General features: G+C 31.8%; 1 protein-coding gene across 1 annotated transcript; it reads right to left on the bottom strand.

Annotated features, from left to right (window-relative positions):
- Positions 1-1048: 1048 nt before the first annotated feature.
- LOC130900149 (adult-specific cuticular protein ACP-20-like) lies at positions 1049-5910 on the bottom strand. The gene is made up of 4 exons (XM_057810544.1): positions 5899-5910; positions 5610-5783; positions 1362-1574; positions 1049-1277 (listed from the first exon to the last, which is right to left on the bottom strand). Exons 1-4 carry the CDS (start codon positions 5908-5910, stop codon positions 1197-1199), a joined length of 480 nt encoding a protein of 159 aa, XP_057666527.1. The 3' UTR covers positions 1049-1196.
- Positions 5911-15659: the final 9749 nt, after the last annotated feature.

Raw genomic sequence — 15659 nt, 5'->3', positions numbered from 1 at the left:
AAGTCTCTAATAGATCCAGAACCCATTCCATTCTTATGGCATAATGGACAAACCGGAGTGTTTTGGTACATAAAAAAAACTGCAGATTATGTCGTTGGACAACGTCGAAGTTAGATTGAAAGCCTCTAATAGATCCAGAACCCATTCCATTCTTATGGCATAACGCACAAACCGGAGTGCTTTTGATACATAAAAAAAAGAAGCTGCAGATTATGTAGTTGGACAAAGACGAAGCTAGATTGAAAGCCTCTAATAGATCCAGAACCCATTTCATCCTATGGTCATCACGAACAAATCGGAGTGCTTTTGGTACATAAAAAAAGAAACTACAGATTATGTCGTTGGATAATGACGAAGCTAGATTGAAATTCTCTAATAGATCCAGAACCCATTCCATTCTTATGGCATAATGGACAAACCGGAGTGTTTTGGTACATAAAAAAAACTGCAGATTATGTCGTTGGACAACGACGAAGTTAGATTGAAAGCCTCTAATAGATCCAGAACCCATTCCATCCTTATGGCATCACGGACAAACCGGAGTGCTTTTGGTGCATAATAAAGAGAAACTGCAGACCATGTTATTTGTGAATGTCTAGCACTTATTCAAACAATGAAGCAAGCCTCATAGTTTGTCAAGTGATATTAAATGGTGCCTGATCGGTTTTTTAAAGGAGATCGGACTTTGGTGATTTGAAGATGCTTATCCTTTGTCGCTTATTATCCCACTATGAAATAAGATGAATTGATGTTGTTATGATGCCGGAATCTTGACTTAAATTGAATGAAACCAACTAAAATTGACAGCTGACGGACATCTTAACTTCCTATCTAAATATGGCATAGGAGTTGTTTAGATGTTTGGATCTGGTTTTATCTTCATTCACTACTTTATTGCTCTGATTTAACTCCAAATCCATTAATTATAACTTTATGAAATAACAAACTTCATTTACCATTAAACTAATGAAGTAATTCTCAAATAAGTGTTGGAAATTCTTGCTTATTCATTCGAAGGGTACTTTGTTACAAATTAAAAACCAAGTCATCATACGAACGATAGTCTTTTATTGGATTATAAGAAATAAATATGGCGAAAATGAGATACATTAACGATAAGAGAAGAACAACACTAATGATACACAACCGATGAGGTATATACATATATGAGCAACATTTCTAGCCAATTGAGATCATTAATGGTAACCATGTCCTCCGTAACCACCATGTCCTAATGAATAAGCTACTGGAGCTACAGCTACAGCTTTGGTTACAACCTAGAAACAAAAATATTATCATTATAAGCATTATTTTATATAATAATGATATTATAATCATATAATGAGTATAACAAAATTTACTTGTGGGTGAACTGCATGTCCGCTTTTGGTGACAACAGCGTTGAAGCCATTATGATCATCTGCGGTGTAATGAACAGTACGAAGAGTACCATCAGGCTCGGCTACAGTATAAGAACCTTTAACTACGTCACCGTCACGTACTTCTTTTTGTGATTTATGATCTCCGGTGTGACCGTCAGCTACTCCATAGTTAAATTCATATTTTGGGTAAGCCTGCCAAGAAAACATATTTTTTACTCTTGTAAAATCATCAAATACATTGTGATAACTCTTTTTGAGATTTATCAACTCAGGTTGAGTATACATGACATGTGATGAGGATGGAGCAGAATAGGTGGCCGAAGAAAGCATTGATGTATCAAAAGCAGAATAGAAAGGGACTAGGAAGACTCTCAAGAACCTGGAAGGAAAGAATTAAACGAAATAATAATAGAAAACGTTATTGGAAATAGAAAAGATAAAGTCTTAGAACCCTTCTCTTCGGCATGTATAAATACCATCTAAAAATAATTAGCACTACATAGGTAGAGAAAAAATTGGAAGGATCGAGACTTGAACCTGGGACCTTAAACCTTGTACTCTAACTACTACGCTACGGAGACCTGAATAATAATTTTCTTCACGCACTACTGGTTAAAGAATATGTCTTTACGCATTTTACGCACAGAAAAAATTGTTTTATATCAATTAGAACAACAACAACAAAAGGTGTCAAATATCTATCAGTTTACAGAGAAATGTGTCGATAAGATGAATCAAATTCAAGATAATAACAACACCAATATTAAATTAGTTCTTATACGGCGTCTTCATTAAGCGAAAAAAGTCGTTTAAAAATCACCAAACAATGACATGTCTATAACGCAAAGTTCAAAAATGCGGCAGCAGCTAAATACTTTTTAATCAATTTTTTTCGCTTAATGCAGTGATATAACTCGTATGTAAACGTTTTGAAGGACCCTGTATATGGGATAGAAATAGAAATGGAGAAAAAAAACTTGAAAGCAGAGGTGAGATTCGTTTGGAACATTGAAATGACTAATTATTGATAATAATGAAGAACATAGATAAACAGGATCAGATTTTTTTTTTGAAAAAATGTATTTTATCCCTGTTGCGAGTGATACTACAAAAAAAAAAACAAATGGCGAAACTACAGTGACATCAATTTACGTAAATGGTAAAAAAGTGAATCTATATAATAATTGAGTGAAGTATGTTTTTGTTTTTTTTTTGTATTTTATAGAAAGTACTTTGAAGATAACGTGCTAAACATCTACTTTGTTTAGAACAAAGATTAAATAACGAAAACGTTAAAATCAAAAATAAAATAATTACTCTGCCTTGGAAAAATAATAAAACGAGACATAGTACAAAACGTAGTCGGTTAATATTGCTCAAAAAAAAATTGGAGTATCAAAAATAAACAATGGGGATTATGAAAGCGACAATCAAAATTTAAAATAGTAAAATCTTGAACAAATGTTGTACCTGGGCTGAGAGAAATTAGAAATAGGAAACTACAAATAATTCATATTCAAATAATACCAGTAAGATGATTGATGGCTTGATTAGTAAAATTACGTGTATTGAAATCGGTCCATAGTAACTTTATTTTTTTAGAACCTATTTATCAGATTCAAAAAACAAATAAATTTTGTTTGGACTGCTTCAATGTGCTTCAATGTTTGTCATTTACATTTATAGTAACCGACAAACCAATAGAACGTAATTATATGATAATTCTAACAAGAGTAACCAACGTACTGACAGATTGATCGAAGTTATTGACATTGCAATTGATATTTGCATATTATAATTCAATTAGCTTCAATCTGTGCTACATTAACGCATATTATACTGCAAAAAAGTCGTCCAAGTAACGTCTTAAATCGGCAACTCAATATAACACGCACAGAGGTATGACAACGTGACACGAAGACCGGATCCTATACTAGGAATCGGGAAAGAATTATACATCAGGATCATCATAAACAGTTTAGTCTTAAATACGGTTGAAGTGCAACTGCAGGTCCTTGAAATATGACAAATTGCTTTAAGTCGAAGACCAAAGTGAAGTAATCTAACACCTAAAACATCATCAAGCTCGTTTTGCACTGGATCATCTGGATTGGATATTAGAGCAATGTGGTCTGTTCTGTTCTAATATGACACCAGAATATGCCTCTATGGTAGCAACTGAAGGAAAAAAGGATATTGAAGACTAAAACAACAATATGCAGAATGCTACGTTGAAGATAGAGGTTTGTTTATTGTGGTGGTACTTGCTCGATCTATGAGACTATGAAGTGACCTTTTTTTAATTATAATCACAAGAGTGGAAATTCATATGGTACCTTTCATCAATTACATTAGATACGAACAGTTGAAATGAGGAATTTATACTAGAGCTTCAATAATAATTGTCATTGTGAAAGAAAGTGGTTTAACGTTCAGCAAGAATTAATATCGAACTTGATAAAACCAATAACGGATCGTATGAGAGATGTTATCAGGTTAAGAAGGTGTCTGTATTGAAAATCAAGTTTTGATTGAAGTAATTTTGTTAATAAAACGTGTTTATTTCAATTTTAAAACAAACTGTATTTTAGAAGAATTTATTATTAATAATTTACTAAAACACAACTGGAAATTCAGTTACGTTCGATGAAGTTAATAAAAAGGGTATTTTTGAAATTTTTCCAACAAAATTATACTCGTGTTGTTGGGATTACGTAAATGTGATCTAGTTCATTCAGAACACGATTCAAAACATGTAATTGTAAAGATTTTAATCTTTCTTCTACTAGTGCATTTAAAGTATTTGCTAATCTTCGAAGGAAATGCAGTTTATGAGACGGTTTGTAAAAGTTCGACCTCCATATTTGAATTTAGATGACCTGATAAAAGACAGTCGTGCACTCTAAATGCATAATTCTTTAGAAATTAAAAGCATGTCGTAATGTAAATGAGCATCTATTGTTTATTAGAATTGATCGAATACTTTTATATTTACACAGCGATATTATTTTTAAACTTATGTTAATTTTCGTACCAAGCAGAATTGGCTACCGATTCCTTCTTTTCCTATCTATAAATTTCATTGTTTACTAGCAAAGCAGCAGTCTCAAGATAGTACATTGAAGCTCTTTATACAAGAAATCGAATAGAGTCATTTTTATATTTATTGAGCCGATAGAATAGATGAAAATTTACTGATAATCTTTCTAAAATCAAAGTTTTATCACATGAAAATACATTGCAGCTTTTTTTATTAAACAACACCACCATTGACGTCGTTGAATATGTAAAATTCTTAGAGCTTATTGTGGACAATTCCTTAAATTACTCCTGCTTTGAGTAGAGATCAGTTTCCAAAAAACTGAACTTATCCATCTCCTTAACAGTTTATTAGGAACTTAGGAATACGGAGTACGACCTTTACCTACCTACTTCACGTTCAGAATTAGTTAAGGGCTCAATATTTTACAATACATAAAAAATGCACAATCACTTGCCAATTGAAATCAAATCGATATCATATGTTTCTGCATTCCGCAATAATTTGAGGGTATATTTACTGGAAAGTGCCTTCTTCTCTGAAAACGACTTCTATTCTAATAATAATAATATTTAATTCACGACATGCTGTATACTGGTTTAATATTGTTTTCTTCTGTATATTGAAATTTTATTTTATTCGTATATATATTCAGTTATTTTTATGTTTCTTTTTTTAGTTTGTACAAGCTTTTGTCTACAAATTGTAGCAATTTTTTAGCAACAAAGCATTTCTTTCTTCCACTTCTACAACTTCTCAAATTATAAGAGAAATGGACAGGAAAATGGAATATAACGATAAAAAAAGCTTAACTTAAAAAATTGTTCTTCATTATACTTTAACTATAATGGTTTCCAGATACAACAATCAGTTAAATATACAGGCTTCTGTGAAGGAGGTTTGAATCAATACAGAAAGAAAGTATCAGTTTATGAAGCTGTAGAAAAGTGAACTAACGGGTACAAAACTTTTGGATTATACCAAACGTACTGTTTTCAAAGAGCACATATCTACTGGATGATTTTGGTACAACATATATACAAGAACTTATTGAAGACAATACTATCAACACATCAAATATATAATAGAGAAATGGAAATAAATTCAAGTGGAGTCCAGGAAATCCTATAGAAAACAATTCAAATCAATTGAACCAAAGCTTTTTCTTTTCTTTCAATATAACTTACATAGTAGTCTACAGTTTCGTGGGCAGGAGCATGAGCTGCAACTGCTATTGGGGCAGCGTGTGCTACAGACACTGCTCCGTATCCTAATCCATGTCCACCGATTAGTCCATGTCCACCTAATCCACCAATAAACCCGGCGCTTGCGCAGGCTACAACGGCGGTAAGAGCTACAATCTGAAACGAAATTAAATAATGTAAAAAATTTACAATTTCTATATTCAAAATAATTAGCTTGATATGAACATTCAGTAGTATTTTTCACTTTAAAAACTACCCTCACTGTACGCACCTTAGCAAACATGTTTTATTAGTTACACTGTACTGAGTACTATGCTACACTAACACTGGGATACAAATATCCTACTTATATACTAAATATTCCTTACCACTGGACGTTCACCACAATTAAAATAAAGAAAAAAATCACCATAGTTAGTACCCACCAGTACTATTAAGTATACAAAACATGCTCGAAAGTTTATCTTATTGCGACAATAGCAAGGTCTGTCTGCTGCAAATGTGCATTTTTCCTGGGAGTAGGGTTCCGCCTACCCAGCTTTTTTGGTACCGAATGTGCACTGGCTTGGAACCCAATTGATATGTGATTTGGCGTATATTCTATGTTAATTCAGTTGGTAGAAACTGGTGCATTCGGTGAATGGTTTTACTTGAAATAATTAATAAACTTTTATTCGTATATCTAATCCTATTTTATACTAAAAATATTTTAACAATCATCTGTTGATCTTCAAGCAATCAATAATGATATTTATCTTGTTTAATTTATACTCAAGTGAATTGTAATTATCGTAAAAACAGTTTCAACAAAAATATATACATAGTGTACCGGGATTTGTTTCGAAAAATTCGGGAGTAAGTAGATTACGTGAAAATAATGCTATAATTTAAAAAAAAATTCTCATATATTACTATCCGAAGGCCAGGGACGGCTCATGCCCAATAGTTAACAATCCATAACTTTTACAGGGATAACCTGTACAATAAAAGATAACAAAAATGAATTTTTCAATAGATTTTCCAACAAAAAGTTACTTTGTGTTTAACTCGATAAAATTTATGGTTTAAGAGATATGTAGATTTTCATATCGTTGTACATGACAAGGAAACCGTTCGCCATAAAGAGACATTCTGAAAAAAAAATAGCATAAATTGTAATTATTTATTGAAAATACTCACGAGTGGTATAAAACACAATCAAAAATTTCTAATTGAACTCGAGCATTGTGTTACTTACAAAAGGAAAAAATTAAAATGTAGAAAAATTTAGTTTGTTATCAATTAAATAAAAACTATAATAAACTTTCGAAGCAGGCACCTTGAACTTCTACAGACTTTCGGGGTTAATGAAAAATTTTATTTCCATTTTGATTTTTCTTATATTAGATTTAGTTTGAAATTGTTGGGGGTACATACTATTACCACTTCACCAGCACTGACACGTGTTTTAAACTGTTTTCCTTCTGTTTACCTTTGATCTCTGAAGAATATTACTTGTTATAGAAACGCGTGTCAAATAGCGTAATTTGAAGTAATTTAAAAGTTGTTTTAGTAGAAGTGAATAGTGTGTTCACTATAACAAATTGAATCTGCAAAATCAATTAATTTCATAATCAAACTATGTCTAAAATAGATCTTGTGAATATAAAATTCAATGAATTAATTAATAAGCACTGTCTCTTAGTTCTTAATTTATTTACACACTATACAATACACTTAACTTATAATAATTTACTTATAAATGTCAAATTCTGCGATTACTTTTACTAATTGGTTTTTTTCATTACGACTATTTTTTTTTAATTTAACTTCGCTTACACAACTATTTATATATCCTAAATACAATTCTTAAAACTTATAGAAAAAACTAATAATTAATTATTCAAAAGAAATACTGTAAATAAACCCTCTGTTATAATAAATATTTCGAAAAGGAAACATCAAAGACGCGTGCGTCATTTATAAAAAGCAGATGAAAGGCGCCACGCGAATTCGTCGAATTTTAAAATTCCATTGTAGCTGGACAGGGGCGGCCTAAGGACCCGTTTCGCGAACTTGTTCGTAAGCTGGCAGCTCTTCGTAACAAATATGATATCGTATTTTTTTAAAGACGCTGTTCACCTTGTATATGTAATAGAAAACATTTGAAGTACATAATATACAATAGTTCTAGCTATTAATTTACTTGTGTTTAGTTGCAATAAAGCATAGCACAATGAGATTTGATAATTAATGAGAGAAATGTTGTAATTCCTCATTATTCTATTTTTATTATAACATTAGAAGAAGGTCACGCCGTGTATTTTTGGTAAGAAGAGTTTATTATAATGGTTTCAAAATATTTCGTATGAATATTCTGTTACTTGACAGTCTCATGGTTGGAACAATACTATAGAAAATGAAACCTGTGGATTATTTCGAATATAAAAACATAAATTAGTATCTTCAAATGGTCAAATGAAGAATTAGATTGGCCAACGGAAAAGGCGTACATCTTCATCGTAAAATTAACACAAAAGCTTTGAGTAGCTAATCAAATACTGTGTATTGCAACCCTTTATAATGTGGTTTTCAAAAATTATTGCTTATCAAACATCGAATTCACGGCTTTTTTTATTGGTGTTAGAAAGTACTGAAGAAAATGCATAACCTGCTAGGCGTGACTATAAACTATTCGTAGAAAGTACCAATTATCAGTCCAATTAATGATTTTAGATGATTTTTGTTTTTAATTTGAAGAAAATTTCATACACGGCTTCATTCTCGTGACTTCTCAATAACGCCGAAAAACCGATTTTCTAACATTTAGTTTTAAGTTCAAAATGAAAGATTCTAATTCCAAAATCGATGAACTTATATACAAAATAAACATCCGTAGGGGATGGAAATCTAAAAATTTGTTTCTCAACGGAAGATTAGGTCCAAAGTTGATGATTATAGCTTCAGAGGTTTTGGCTGTGCGATCAAGAATCAGTAATCAGCAATCCGTCAGCTATGATTTTTTATATATTCAATAAGTCAGTAAGTTAGGAGATGATCTTAGATCTGTTCAGATAAATCACTAAAGACTTGATGTCGTATATATTCAGATGATGGATCAGTCAGTCACTTAAGACATAATCCTTCATTTAATAAATCAGTCAATCAGTTATGATATATTCTAATGATAAATCTGTCAGTCTGTTAACGTAGTCAGATTTTTTTAAATATCTAGATTATATTGATGAGGTTTTCTACATTTTTTATGTAGAATTTTGCTACTCGGATTTAGTCTTTCAATAATCTGCAAGATAGTTTATCGAAGATCCTGAATTGTGGCAGATTTTCATCAAGACAATGTACCAGCTCATGAATTAAAGTTTGAATGGCTACCTCATGCACCATATTCGCCAAAAATTGACTCAGTGGTCCAACAATGAAGAGGTGATACTGGCAGTCATTGGTTGTTTTGAAGAGCTTGCCGATACTTTTTATAAAAAAGGTATCGAGGTTATTGAACATACCTGGGAAAAGTATATGGAGCTATAAGAAGATTATCTTGGAAAATAAACATATTTTTTCCAATATTTTTGTGTTTTCTTTGTTGCGAACCATCCTCGCACTCTATCTTTTCACTTTTTCGATTCCAATAACTTATTTCTATGCCCATTGTATTTTCTAGCTTTGTTCAACGGAATTATTCTATAATTTTTTGTTCATACCTCATTTTATGCCGTATCTATTAAATTACATGGTTTTTTATGAATATTCAAATTTTTTTCTTCTCAATTTTTTACTTTTAAGTTCAACTGTTCAACATCTTGTCTGTGTATGGACCCAGAATTATTTCCATTATTACCATAGAACTCTTTCAATGTGTAACAGTTTTCATAAAAGAATCAACCACAACAAAACATTATATTTGAACTAATTGAAAAAATATTAGATACTACTGAAATAGCCATACATAAACATTGGTTCAAGGTAATTTATATGATTAAGTCTGTTTTGCAACATGAAAAATATTCAGGTTGATTTTCTGTAAAAATTTAATTGTTTCCGTACGTGTTCGGTCGATCTTACTCAATATAAACCTTCGATACACTCGTTATCTACAAGGTGTTCTATCTATTAGATGAATTGATAGCAGTTTCGTAAACTAAATTTTCATCATATCTGATTGAAAATGTTCAAAGATTTCCAGTGAAGGTTTCAAAAGAAAAATGGTGTGAATGTTATCAGAAGTTTCTACATGTTTTCTAAATATTTCCTTTATACGATAACTTGTAATAAGTTGTATGTAGCAACGAGATGGTATTGGAATGAAATAAAAAGAATCGAAATGTTTTTATCCAACAAGCGAGATATTTCCAGTAAATATAACATAGGACCACCTGTATATTACCAGATGAATGAACATTATCTTCAATAAACTATCTTGAATGATATGTTTGCTGCCGGAACAAGTAGAATATCAAACGCTTCAATGATCACTATGTCGCTAAAACGCACTTCAACTTCTCTATATATCTATTACACAAGTAACAGATATTCTTTAATATACTTATATGTTTAGTTCTTAGTTATGTAGTGTTAAATAATATAAAACACATTAACTATGTGCTGGAAATTGCTTAACTATAAATAATAACATGATATAACCAATCTAGTTTAATTCTTGAACCAATTATAATGATAGCACGTTTTTTGTTAATGATTGCTCAGCTCTCAGTAAGTAGTTGTTAATTCTATTTTACGCAAAAGGATGTAGTAACAACAAATTCATTTCTCTTTTTTTTTCAATAAAAATTTAATATATCAGTGTTGTATTACTTTTTTGGCTTTGGTTGTAATACATCTACAAACATTATAATTTCCCATTGACCTGTAAATTTTTTAAACTGATTTCTTTTCGTTTTAAAGATTGTAAACCAGGGTAGAAGCGTTTAAAAATAATAAAAAAGTGTTAAAAAATTATTGGAAAAGGAGGATATTATAATAAAAATGGGAGGAAAAATAACTTACGGGTGATCTGAGATCGGAAAGAGAAATGGGGTGAATTTTTAAGAATAAAAAACGGTTTATCTCGATTTCTGGTGAAACTATAAGTTTTATGGAGAAAAGTTAAATTGCAAACTTGTAGGTAATAAGAAGATCTACAACTTTTGTGTTTTTACTTTTTTCATGTAACCTCAAAATTTATGTGAAAAATTCAAAAAACCGAGTTTTTGGTTTTTTATTTTTATCTCTTACAAAAAACATATTTTTTCCACAAAATTCTGTGAAAACTCACCTTTTCATGTCACCTATACACTGTTATTAATTTGATTTTAAATATTTTTTTTTCATATTATTTTGACATGATATCGAAAAAGCACCCTAATTTTCAAACGAAAATTCTCCCGTCAAAATATCAGCTTTTTTTAAAAAGTCATTGAGAGTTTGATTCATTGAAATATCTATTTCCTGATGGTATAAAAAAATATTACCATGGCCATGGTAAACTTTCCCAGAAAAGGCAAAAAATGAGACGAAAAAATTCGCATCCGAATTTTTTTTAATAACTATGAATTTTTAGATATTTATCAAAATTTTAGACTATAATTACTTATGTTTATCAATATAACATGAAATTTCACATTTTTCGAGTACTTAGATTGGAAAAATTGAATAAATAACTAAAAATTCTACGATTAAAAAAAATCGGATGAGAGTTTTTTTTCATCTTATTATTTGCCTTTTCTGACAAAAATTTACCATAGTGTTGGTGATATTTTATATACCATCAAGAAGCAGAGATTTCAACGAATAAAAATCTCAACGACTTTTTATGGAAAGCTCATATTTTGACGGGAGAATTTTCAATTGAAAATTGGGGTGTTTTTTCGATATTAAGTCAAAATGAGGCTTAAAAATAAATATTTCGTATCAAATGAATTACACTGTATACAAGACATAAAAAGATAACTTTTCCCAAAATTTCGTGTTTTTTTTAATAGATAAAAATAAAGAATCAAAAACTCGTTTTTTTTTAATTTTTAAAATAAATTTTGAGGTTATGTGGAAAAAGTATGGACACAAAAGTATATTTTATTTTTTCCATAGGACTTGTAGCTTTGCCAGAAACCGAGATAAACCGTTTTTTACCCTTAAATACTCACCCCGTTTCCCTTGCCGACCTCAGATCACCCGTAAATTATTTTTCCTTCTATTTTTATCATATTCTCCTCCTTTTGCATTGGGTTCCACACTACTATTATTTTTTATGGTTTCAAAAATCATCGACCCAGGTCTATTGTGCTATTTTTGATTTATGAAATTAAGAATGGAAATTGCCAAATCACCCCTAGGTAGTAAATGTGAACCGAACCACGTAATGCTAAAATAGTATAGGTAACCCATTATGTTCAGTCATAAACGACATTTATTTCCATAATATGCTAAAAAAGGGGCCTCGATTTACGAGAAATTGTATAATGTGTTGCCGACTGAAACATTTCTCACAGAAGCCACGCACAGTGTTTCTAAAATGTGAAAAATTGAAGCACGTCGGCTGTTGATAGAACTGCGACAGTTTGTACAACAATACAGTAACTTCATAGCGGCTGAGTCTAACTAAAAATTACGGAGACAAATGCAATGACAATAAAGATGATTGGGACCCAATGAGGAAGCGGAAAAAAGACTGACTTTTAGTGCTCTGAATAAAGACATTGTTAGACATACTTGGGTATCATATACACTGCGATTCAAAGGATCTATTGAGTCCCCCTTTCTTGTTGTGATACTCGGAACCCAGTGTTTACTACTGAACTGTTAATCCCACTTAGAATGTGGGTTTCGCACTTCCAAAGAATGTATTTAGACATTTCATCCTCTGTGTAACAAAATCTGCCAGCGTCTTCAGGTGTCTATTGAATTTATAGTTTCCCAGGAGATTCTTTGCCTGTCCCAGACCATGTAGGTTGTTCCAACAATTAGTTTTGTCCCTATCTACTTTCTTTTCCAATATTTTTTCTACAGAAGGGTTCAGGTTCCATGAAGAGCTTATCTGCCCTTACATCTATTTCATTACTCTTTACTCCGATGTGTCCCGAAATATTTACAATGTTTTAAATGATGATAAATCCAGAATATTGTTAATAATTGAGGTCCCCCTGCCACTGGAGCTTGGATTTTACGTTCTGTACTCTTATATAAGAGTGAGTTGAGATCAAAACTGTATGAAACGATCCTCCATCATGAAATCTAGATACAAGTAAAATATTAATGATGTTTACGCTTCACTTCTCTAATATATTTAGATATGCATGGTGGCTGATTGATTCGCCTTCTGGTTAGCAGTCCGTTCGTATCAAAATCTAGTCTAACTGGCGTCTTTGTCTTTTCAGTTCCGTGAATGGTAAAGTATTAGAATACAAATCAGATAATGTAGAAATTGTAATTGATAAAAAGCTATTGATTTACACAAAATATCCATTTACTATTTCTACTAGTATTTCTTTTTGTTTTGCCGAAGTCTTTATTACCACATTTTGTGTTGTTGTACACATTCATATTATGTAAATTATCAAAGCAAAATTGACTTTAAACGATACCATCTGATTAGAAGAAGAATTTATTCACTTCTTTCTTGTATTAGTTGAAACTCGATTAATATTAATGAAACCAAAGTGTTGTAACAAGCTATTCATTATTTCTGCAATATCCTTGCAATTTAAGTTGTACCAAACGGCTTAATTGTATGCACCAATATGAATTTATTAAATCTAGTCGCAGCTTGACATACTTTACTGACAGCTAATTAGGAACTTCGCGCTGAAAAGAAATTGAATGGCGTTGTAACTAGTCATTAACGCAGTAATGTACTTTTGGTTAATTCGATATTTGTAGCAGTTTTAAGTATATGTAAATATAAAAGAGACAATTATGGTTTAACTCTCATCCGATTTTGGACATGTGTAATGTTAGATATTTCTTGATATTATCATAACATTCAAGTCAGTAATCAGACGACAATGTGTCTTACACACTTTCACTAACTAGTTTTACATAAAACCATTCAATTGAAACATATTTTTTTTGAATATTGTTTATATAAATTACATACATGAAGGATCATTATTATTTCTTTTATTTCGTTTTCTCAATCGAATACAAATTTTCTATCTAATGCAGTTACATTAGACAGTTGAGGTTAGAATAATTCGTAGAAATTTGTCCGAGATTTGAAAAACAAATTATAGTTTAGAAAAGTTAAAAAACACGCTTTTAACAATAATAAAACTTAAAATTGAAAAATAATTCTTATGTTTACATATTTGAACTAACTTTGCGTTTTGTAATCGATAGATCTGAGTCTGATTTCCATGTATCTCTTAAGAAGGTGACTGAAATATAAATACGATACGAGACTTGCTTAAGTAACATTTTTAGTAGAAAACAAATGGATGCCACCAATGGCTGCTAGTAGCTGCTACGTGGTTACCATGGAATAGCCACGGTTATAGGCAACACTTTTTGGGTGGTTACCTCGTTCTAATCAAGTTTTAGGCTTAAGGATTGAGTTAATGATAGAGCCAAGTATCACATGGCCATTCACTGTGGCAGTTGCCAGTGTAAGTTCTAATAGAACGTCGCTATAAATTATAATGAACCCAACTGCTCCACTGTGTACAATATAAAAATAGATTCTAGTAATAGTAAGGTCGACTTACAACTTTAATACGTTGAGCCCCAACCAAAATTGACAAACTTTTCTCTTGAAAAACTATTTTTTAGACGACGCCATCTGAAAGTTGTTCGTTCTGTATTGAGTTGCGTTTTGAGTGTTCCATGTAGTGAAAGTGACAGTTCCGTACTGCAAAACACTTTCGGGACGCTCTAGAGTAGACAACTTTAACTTTGACAGTTGACAGTTTCATTTCGATGATCTTGCATAACCTTAAATTTTTAATTTTCTCAAATTATTTGTTTTATCCGAAGTTTTGTCTAAATTAATGACTAACAATGAATGATGATGAAAAAGAAAACATCAGCGATGAAAAGTTACTCGAATCCACGCCATCTGATGTTTATAAGTCTCTATTATTTATTTTCTTTCCTCAGTGTAGTTCGAAGAAGTTTTGGATCTTATGCGTCGTCTAAAAAATGTTGTGTACGCCGCGGCTGAAATACTACTTTGTAGCATTTTCAGTCCTTGGAATACAAATAACTATTGTACTTTTACACTCTGGGAAGTAAATTTTTCCGTCAAAACTTTTCACAGGACCCAGAGCGTGAGGTAATGATGCTTTCTACAAAAAATACTTATGAGACATTAAGCAATGACAGACGATCAGGAGTGGTTGTAAAGCCTCGAATCGTAGTCGACTATAACATATCGGAATAGAAGCCAAATCGAGGATATACAAGGCCATGATGACCTACAACGCAGAGACATGGCCAGAAACGGCGAAAACCAAAAGAATGATGGAAGCAGCAGAGATGAAAGTGCTACGTAGGATAGCCGGAAAAACCCTACTGGACAGAGAAAGAAGTGAGAACATCAGAAGATTGTGCAAAATAGATGACATCAACGAATGGGTTCTATCAAGAAAGAAAGAAAGGAAAGAGCACATAAGTCGTATGGATAACAACAGACTGGTCAAGATAGCGCGCGGTAAATCCCCATTGGGCCGGGGAGCGACAACCTTGAAGCAGGATAGGAGGCAAGGATGTCTAACGGAACGCCTAATGCACGGAAGAAGAAGAAGATGCAATTATGCAAAAAATTGGAGATATGGTTATAGAATGGAACCAATTAGCATTAGATTCGAAATGTGGGAAAGTGCTCCGAAAAACACTAGAGGTCTTGAAAGAAATATATAACGAGCCTAATACCATCCAAGCAGTCAGAGCTCAAAGAATAAGATGGTTGAGGCATGTATAGAGAATGAATGCAAGCGGAATTACCGCGAGAGCGCCTATAAAAGAAGAGTGAATCATAAGAAGAGACAGGCCCAAAAAGAAATAGAGGTAGCGTCAGATTTGAGAAGACCGGGAATAACGGAG

This window comes from Diorhabda carinulata, chromosome 12 (assembly GCF_026250575.1).
Source record: "Diorhabda carinulata isolate Delta chromosome 12, icDioCari1.1, whole genome shotgun sequence".
NCBI lineage: Eukaryota > Metazoa > Arthropoda > Insecta > Coleoptera > Chrysomelidae > Diorhabda > Diorhabda carinulata.
The sequence above is the reverse complement of the archived record's forward strand: the minus strand, read 5'-3'. Positions and strand labels throughout refer to the sequence as shown.